Source organism: Temnothorax americanus, unplaced genomic scaffold, assembly GCF_048541705.1.
Source record: "Temnothorax americanus isolate GAGA-0224 unplaced genomic scaffold, ASM4854170v1 Scaffold13, whole genome shotgun sequence".
Taxonomy (NCBI): domain Eukaryota; kingdom Metazoa; phylum Arthropoda; class Insecta; order Hymenoptera; family Formicidae; genus Temnothorax; species Temnothorax americanus.
The window spans coordinates 3354328-3361876 of NW_027509264.1; the positions used below are offsets into that span (position 1 = coordinate 3354328).

The 7549-nt window shown below is 38.9% G+C and overlaps 1 protein-coding gene across 2 annotated transcripts; it reads right to left on the reverse strand.

The window, feature by feature from the left end:
* Window positions 1-24: 24 nt before the first annotated feature.
* On the reverse strand, window positions 25-7548 carry Alka (glycine receptor subunit alpha alkaliphile). 2 transcript variants are annotated; one of them, XM_077399935.1, is made up of 10 exons: window positions 7345-7513; window positions 5488-7009; window positions 2747-2817; window positions 2560-2653; window positions 2241-2395; window positions 2023-2178; window positions 1693-1833; window positions 1230-1459; window positions 956-1090; window positions 25-408 (listed from the first exon to the last, which is right to left on the reverse strand). In XM_077399935.1, exons 2-10 carry the CDS (start codon window positions 5556-5558, stop codon window positions 160-162), a joined length of 1302 nt encoding a protein of 433 aa, XP_077256061.1. In that variant the 5' UTR covers window positions 5559-7009; window positions 7345-7513; the 3' UTR covers window positions 25-159. The 2 variants fall into 2 exon arrangements, with proteins under 2 accessions (XP_077256061.1, XP_077256062.1); XM_077399936.1 differs by lacking the exon at window positions 2023-2178 and having other exon boundaries at window positions 7345-7548.
* Window position 7549: the final 1 nt, after the last annotated feature.

Here is a 7549-nt window from a genome sequence, read left to right on the forward strand (position 1 = left end):
TACACTTCTAATTTTTAATCGACGCAAAGACTTCGACTCATACACAAATTTCAAATATGGAGAGTGATTGTGTGTGTGTGTGTGTGTGTGTGTGTGTGTGTGTTGTGTGTGTAGAGCTGTGTTAGTAAAGATTTAATATGTAGAATTTATATCAGTTTATCACGACGCTTTTTTGAGTAGCACTATCGGCCAATATAGAACGACAAAAAGGAGAAATAGTATAGGAAACACAATTCTGCTGTAACAATCTATTTTCTGAGAGCGTGTCTTTTGCGTTATTTGGCACTCGGGATCTAGCCATAGAGTTGGCAGTATATTATTATTATTGGTATACTTATTCTTCGGTTTGGTTGCGTGAACGAAATCGTCATCCCAAATGCTTCGTCTCTTCACCATCGCCATTAATCGCTAAAGATAAATAATCGTGTTTAAAGGTAAAGTGCAATTAAGTATAAGTCTCCTAACAGCGCTTTCAAGTGGGCCGGGTTCGCTCGCTCCGAGATGCTCCGAGAGCGATTAATTGACGTCACTTCTCACTTCGACAAATCGGGTAATAACATTGGTCGATTTGCCGAAGTGACGTCATTAATCGCTCTCGTAGCGAGCAACCCCGGCCCGCGCGCGCGGTCGAAAACGCTGTAAGATCGTCAATAAGAATGCTACGAGGTACGAGATAATAATTCGGGTAATTTTCAAGGCCCTTGCACCATGCCAGGTAACAAGCAATAGGAAATAACCAAAAATTTGTTGATTACAACCTAAAAAATTCGAATGCTATGATCGATTGGCAACAGGGCAATAGGCACCAGAATTTTCAACGTGACGGAAACTCCGTAGTGTTTATCGCCCCGTGTATTCACTGCGTTTATTCTGCATTTAGACATGATTTCTGATTTCTATTCCCTGTTCCTGTTGCCTGTTGCCTGGCATTGTGCAAGGGCCTTTAGACACGAACCGAGAACGAGTGAGATTCCATGGAATTTTGCGAATCATTTTGATCGTTTCGTAGATCGAGCACCTTGACTACGACGAACTCGCCCAGAGCTGCAAACACGAACATCATGCAGCCAGCCATCCAGATGTCCAGTGCCTGCGTAAGCGAGGGTGTAAATTTTTATGTCAGAAATAAAAGATGGATGTATATCGATACAAGGGATTTGTTCACGTTATACAAAAGGTAATAACGATAATAAGATGATCGAAGCTTAGGAGTACTTCTAAAAATTTACTTTGATATAAGCCACTGGTGGAATATCGCTCTTAAGGCCGGTGAACATCGTCACCAACGTGAGCATACTCGTCACCAGGAGAGTCACTCGACCAGGAATCGCGTCCAAGTCCAGCCAGAAGCTGAACCAGGAGAGCATCACCACCAGAGTCGACGGTGCGAACGTTTGTATCAAGTGGTGGCCGATCTGCCTCTCGAAGCGAAAGAAGAATACCAGCCGCGAGAAATTTCCTGCGAGAATTGTCATGTAAGTTTATTTTTCTTTATTTCACACGTAATCTTTTATTTTATAATTAACAGCGCGCTATTGTTTTCTCTACTCGGATTTTAAAGATTTAATATAATACAACGTGCACGGTACAGTTTGTATAGGACGAAGACATCGAAATCGATGGAATCAAGCTGTTGATTAAATTTCAGATTTAGATTAAAGGAGCACGTAAATGCTAAATTTTGTTACATACCATTTTTTTCGAGCATATAATCTATAGTTTCTTCGAGTACCGCGGGCTTTCCGATGTCGTATTGCAAAAGCTTCAATTCAGGGTTTACCGTAACACCGCCCGTGCCCCATTTTAAGAGCAACTTCTTTCTGTTGTAGGAAACTGCAACAAATAATTCGGACTGTAACAAGCGGATAAATTTACTGAGTTTTATCCGAGAGTATTTACGTTTTTTCTCAATTTTCTTTGGTCCTTCATTCCAAAAATAATTTTACAAAAAAGCGTGAGTTTATATCGTCGCGCGATTGCCATGCACACTTGTATTTGCATTTGTCTTTTAAGCTCACTTACAGCTCTCTATATAAATTGGACAGATTTGAATATCCATCGGGTACAATTGAAATTCCATTTGACAGGCGACGATAGCGTTAATTCGTGCGGAATATTTAATGGTTTTATTCCGGTATAACGTGACTAATGAGAATTTATGATTTAAAGTCGCAATCTCTGAAAAATTATCAATACATATAACGATTTATAATAACACGCAGTTTACAGTTTATGCTTACCGGAAACTTTCGAATTTAAGAAATACGGATCCGGTTGCCAAAGATTATCGAAAAATTCCTGAGGAAGTATCACGTAATCGTCGCCTTCCTCGAAAATATCTTGTGGCGTATTCAGCCGAGATTCTATCCAACTTTGACTGACGAACATGTCCACACTAATGAATATATATCCTTACAATTTGATAATCTTTTACGTCTATATTCTACATATCTTTAAATTAACAAGATAAAATATTTTTATTATATATTAATTAAATTCTATATTTTTTATTATTTCTGATTATAATTTAAAAGAAGCTTTTTTATCATTTCAGTTTACCGAAAATCCATATCTTCAACGTTGATAGAGTTAATGTCGACCACTAAAATGTTGAAGTCCACCACTACAGGCGCACCCGAAGGCGGTCTAATCTCTGCAGAGAATTTTTTCTTTTTATTACATATGGTTGCTCATCGTTCATGCCAGAAACGTAAGTGCGAATGACTCTCCTCGAGTCGCGTATTACCTTTGACATAATGTTCCGGCAGAATTAGCCTCGACGTCATAGTACAATTGTTGACATCTTCGCTAAACAAGCTGTAAGGAAAATCCCGTCATTGTTAAAGCTCTTTTCTGTTTTATCCATTATTGTTAACGCAATTTGTTTATTCAACGTTCGTCGTTTTATTTGTATTTCTGCATTACATCTGTCATTACTGACTCATTGGGAATTCTTCGTTATTTTAAACGCGGGAGAATATCTTAGTCCTATAAGACTTTACTTTAGCTAGATAAAACGTGCTGTTTATTTTTTCGGTTAGGTAACTTATTTGATCGCGCGAGAGAGAGGTTGTTAGCGAGCAGCTTAACACCGCATTTGTCTCCGGAGAAGCAAAAGTACGGAGTTAGAAAAATTTGTTTCTTTTTTGTCACGAGAAACGCACAAGAGTTTAACATCACAAGCGCATATTGTCAAATTGAACATTAAATATCGTAAACATTAATCATTGTAATAACGACTTCTCATGGACCTGCCTGATATGAGATCCAAAAGAGAAAAACCAATTTTTTTGCAAAAGAATGTTCACCCCCTAAATATACGATTGAGCACGTATAAAAAAATACTTATCCCTTATTTTGATCTAGAGTATAACATTTTAGAAGCTCATAAAAATCGGAAGGAAGCACTTTAGTGGGTTTTCTTATGAAATACGGAAAGAAGCAAACCCGAGCTCGATCGGTTCTTTTTCTAATATATTTGTGTTAATGTTAACACGTAGCGGAAAAAATAAAAACACTCTTCTTATGTAAATCGACTCCAAGCTATCGATCAAGCCTACTTTAAACTTGATCCGTTCACTCGTTATTGAGATCTCAACATCTCGAGTACTCGCAACTCGTTGCGTCGCGTAAAAGAGTCACGGTGCGGTCTCGCTTCGCGTGTACTTGGCGCGAGACACGTGTCTCTTGATTCGAAAGAAACAAGCAAAAGTTGTAGAATGCGGAAGTTGTGTATGCGGAAAGAAGCATGCCCGACTTCGATCGGTTCTTTTTCCAATATATTCGTGTTAATGTTATTCGAAAGAAACAAGCAAAAATTGTAGGATAAAGCGAGCTGCTGGACGTACTGCCAGACGTACTTTGGCGCGTGTACTTTAACTCATTCATATATTTGACTTTTATATCTTGATACTATGACCTTACTATATATTCGACTATTATAATTAAGCGTTCTACCTTGCGTAAAAACTTACGTCATTATAAAAATAGAATGTCTTCCAAATGTAATCATAAACATTAATCATTGTAATAACGACTTCTCGTGGACCTGCCGCGTTAGCTTCAAATCATCCTATCTGGCAGGAAACAGCAGCTCGCTTTATCCTACAATTTTTGCTTGTTTCTTTCGAATAACATTAACACGAATATATTAGAAAAAGAACCGATCGACCTCGGGTTTGCTTCTTTCCGTATTTCATAAGAAAACCCACTGAAGTGCCTTCTTCCGATTTTTATGAGCTTCCAATATATTGTACTCTAGATCAAAATGAGGGACAAGTATTTTTTTATGCGTGCTCAATCGTATATTTAGGGGGTGGACATTTCTTTGAAAGAAAAAAATTGGTTTTTCTCTTTTAGATTTTATATCGACGAAACTATAAAAGATAGAAATTTTTTAAGTTAAAAGTCGAATGGTTTTAAGAGTATTTGAAAAAATGAGAAAAAAAGTTATATATATATATATATATTTTTTTTTAATACCGTTACTCGTTAATGTTTTTTTCAAACAAAATTTTTTTATTACCAAATCAAAGATTATTTTATTATGATGTCTATATTGCATGTCTATATTGGAAATTTACTACTGAACACTGCAACACGTATTCCATAAGTCTACGTGATTCAATTAGAGGCATCGCATTAGAAATATGCGTGATTGATTGTGCGGATTTTATACGTTCCATACGTGCTCATACGCGTTATTTGGCGCGTGCACTTTGACTCATTCACATATTTGACTTTTATATCTTGATACTATGACCTTATACTACTATGTTGTATTTCTATTATTATAATTAAGCGTTCTACCTGCGTAAAAAATGACTTGCGTCATTATGAATAGAATGTCCTCCAAATGTACTTGTTATTGTCATAGGAAGATATAAAACAAAACGTGTTGCGTAAAGAATCGAATCGAATGCGTGAATAGGCATGGATAGCGGTGTGTACAGAAGGGTTTGTAATTAATTCTTGAAAGTAATCTTTTGAAATATAATTCTATTATACATGGTTGAATTCATAATAAAGTAACTTTTGATTTGGTGATAAAAAAATTTTTTTAATTAACAAAAAAAACATTAAGTAGTAGAGGAATTTTGAAAGACAGAAAATTATATAAATTTTTTATATTATCTTAAAGTACTCTTAAAATCATTCAACACTTTTAATGAAAAAATGTTTTCTATCTTTTATAGTTTCATCCATATTTGCCTCGAAAGAGATGACCAATTTTTTCAAAGGGGTGTTTTAAACATGCGATTGGGCGCGTACAAAAAGATACGTATTCCCCCCTTATTGATCTAGAATACAACCATATTAAAAACGGGGGACACTTTCTTGTCGGAAACTGTCGTTTCGCAATTTTTCTATCGCTGATATTCGAAATTCGAAAGCGATAAAGGACGCCGCCGCGACGAAACGGCGCGGTTTGTCGCGCGATGCGTAACGAGGCGAAAATGACTTTTAAAGGAGCACGAAGTCGTTTACCTCGAGGAACACACTTCCGGGAGAGAATTCCACCATAGGTGAAGCAGAACTGCTGGAAGTGTGCGCTTCATCTCAGCCGGACGTGGTCAACTGACCGCGGCGACGGTTCTCGGCATCCCTTATGCCAGGGCGGCGCGCGGCGCGGCAATTAGTCAATTATCAATTATTTTACTGTCGCAATCTAGTCCAATTGCAGGTATTGTCATCCGCTTTTGTGCTCGTCGCAATTGCCCGTCGCGAATTGCGTAACGATTGACTGTTTTGCGTAGACGCGTTACTTGCATCACGTAGTCGAAGTTATCGCGTGACGAATATTTTTATCGTGTATTATTTCGATTTTTAACACCCATTTGCTAATGGAATGTGCCGACAACCTGCATCACCCTTCTATTTTATTCGCAGCTCTAAGTGCAGTTTCAGACACATGCTATTCCCTCCGCTCGCGCGGCGGCATGTTCCCCGCACGTTTTATCTCTCGGCGACTTCATTATCATTGTCGTGTTGAGCAAAACGAATCTTGAAATGCTCCCAATATTTTGCGATTTTCTTCCCCTCCCCTCCCCCTTATCTCCTTTTTCTCGAGTAGCTATATTTAAACGTGAGAATGGTCTCGTAGAGGAGAGAGAGGTGTGTTTGTGCTCGTGTAAATCTTATCATTTTGATAACGCGCGGCAAACGGCGAGAAGGCAGAGTCGCTGTTGAGAGGAGAAAATTTAATAAAAAGAGACAGAGGGAAAGAGAAAGGTGAGAGTGAGAGTTTGTCAGTATAGGCGTTTAGTCCGGGCTACGGATAGCAGGTACCGATGCAGGCTTGGCAAATGACCGAGGAGGAAGCGCGAGATTGCGGTGTCCTTTCCTTTCCTCCTGGTAGCGTCCTGGAGCGGCTGGAGCAACGGTACCGTTCATTTAGACGGCGCTACGTCACGCGCGTCTAAAACCCGACCTCGATCGTCGACCTCGATGAGACCTCCCGTTCCTCCTTTGCTCATCTCTTTTTGAAGGGCGTTGCGACAGGATGGTAGAGGAAAATGACGCTTTCGGATCCGCCGGAGGCGGACGGCTGCTTGATTTATTTCCGATTGTGCATTATTAACGTATGTACAAGCGTGTAGGTAAAGATATGATAAATAAGAGAGAGTCTAACGTTTCCGCTTGTCTATTCTTTCCTATCTTCTTCAGATAATTTTACAAAAATGAAAATATCGCTGTAATTCTATTAGAGAGAATACGTTGGTTTTTTCATGCGTTGATATTCAACAAAATACTTCAGGGTAATATCTCATCTCGTGCAAAATTATCTCAGAAAATAAGTGCCAATACTTTTTTGCGCGATGCAGTTAATTTTGTTTGACGAATCTTGCCCTTTGAACCGCAAGATCCTAGCTACGCTTTTGCATTTCTTCATATTTCATTTTTGTCAAATTCCAGCCGCTTCCTCGATGCTTACACGATGTAAACAGTTAGCGAGCGTTCCTTTAGACACGACTGATCCCTCTGACTTTCCCGTTAAACGGATGATCGCCTAAAAGAATGGTGGACTAAAAAGATCGGCCATCGAAAAGGACCGGGCTACGGTTTCGCGTGGTTTGCCTGAGCGTTAGAAGAAAGGTCATCGGACTTTGAAAGAGCAGTTTAGATACGAAATATAGAACATGGTGAAAGTATAAACCGGCAGGATTTTATATGCATCTTTTTCTAAGGGCAAGACTAAAAGGGGATAGAAAATTGGACGAGTTCCAGTTAACTTCGGCAGTTTGTCTTTTGATATCGATCCGTTTTTGATCGTCGCTAACGTAGAAAGAAAATCTCTTCTAAGGATAATTTGTATACTTCATTCCAGACGTGAAGTGCTATTACCATCGGAAGAATCTCAACACTGCGTGGGTGGACCGGTGAACAGTAAAGTGGATACTTAGGTGATGCGGTCAAATGGATAATGCACATAGAAAGTCATCTTGCACATCCATTTTTTATCGCCCTTTATTCTCCTCCAAAAACATTTCGACACTGCGACTTGGCCCGGGTGAAAAGAATGAGATTTATATCCGCAGGATCCGTGCGA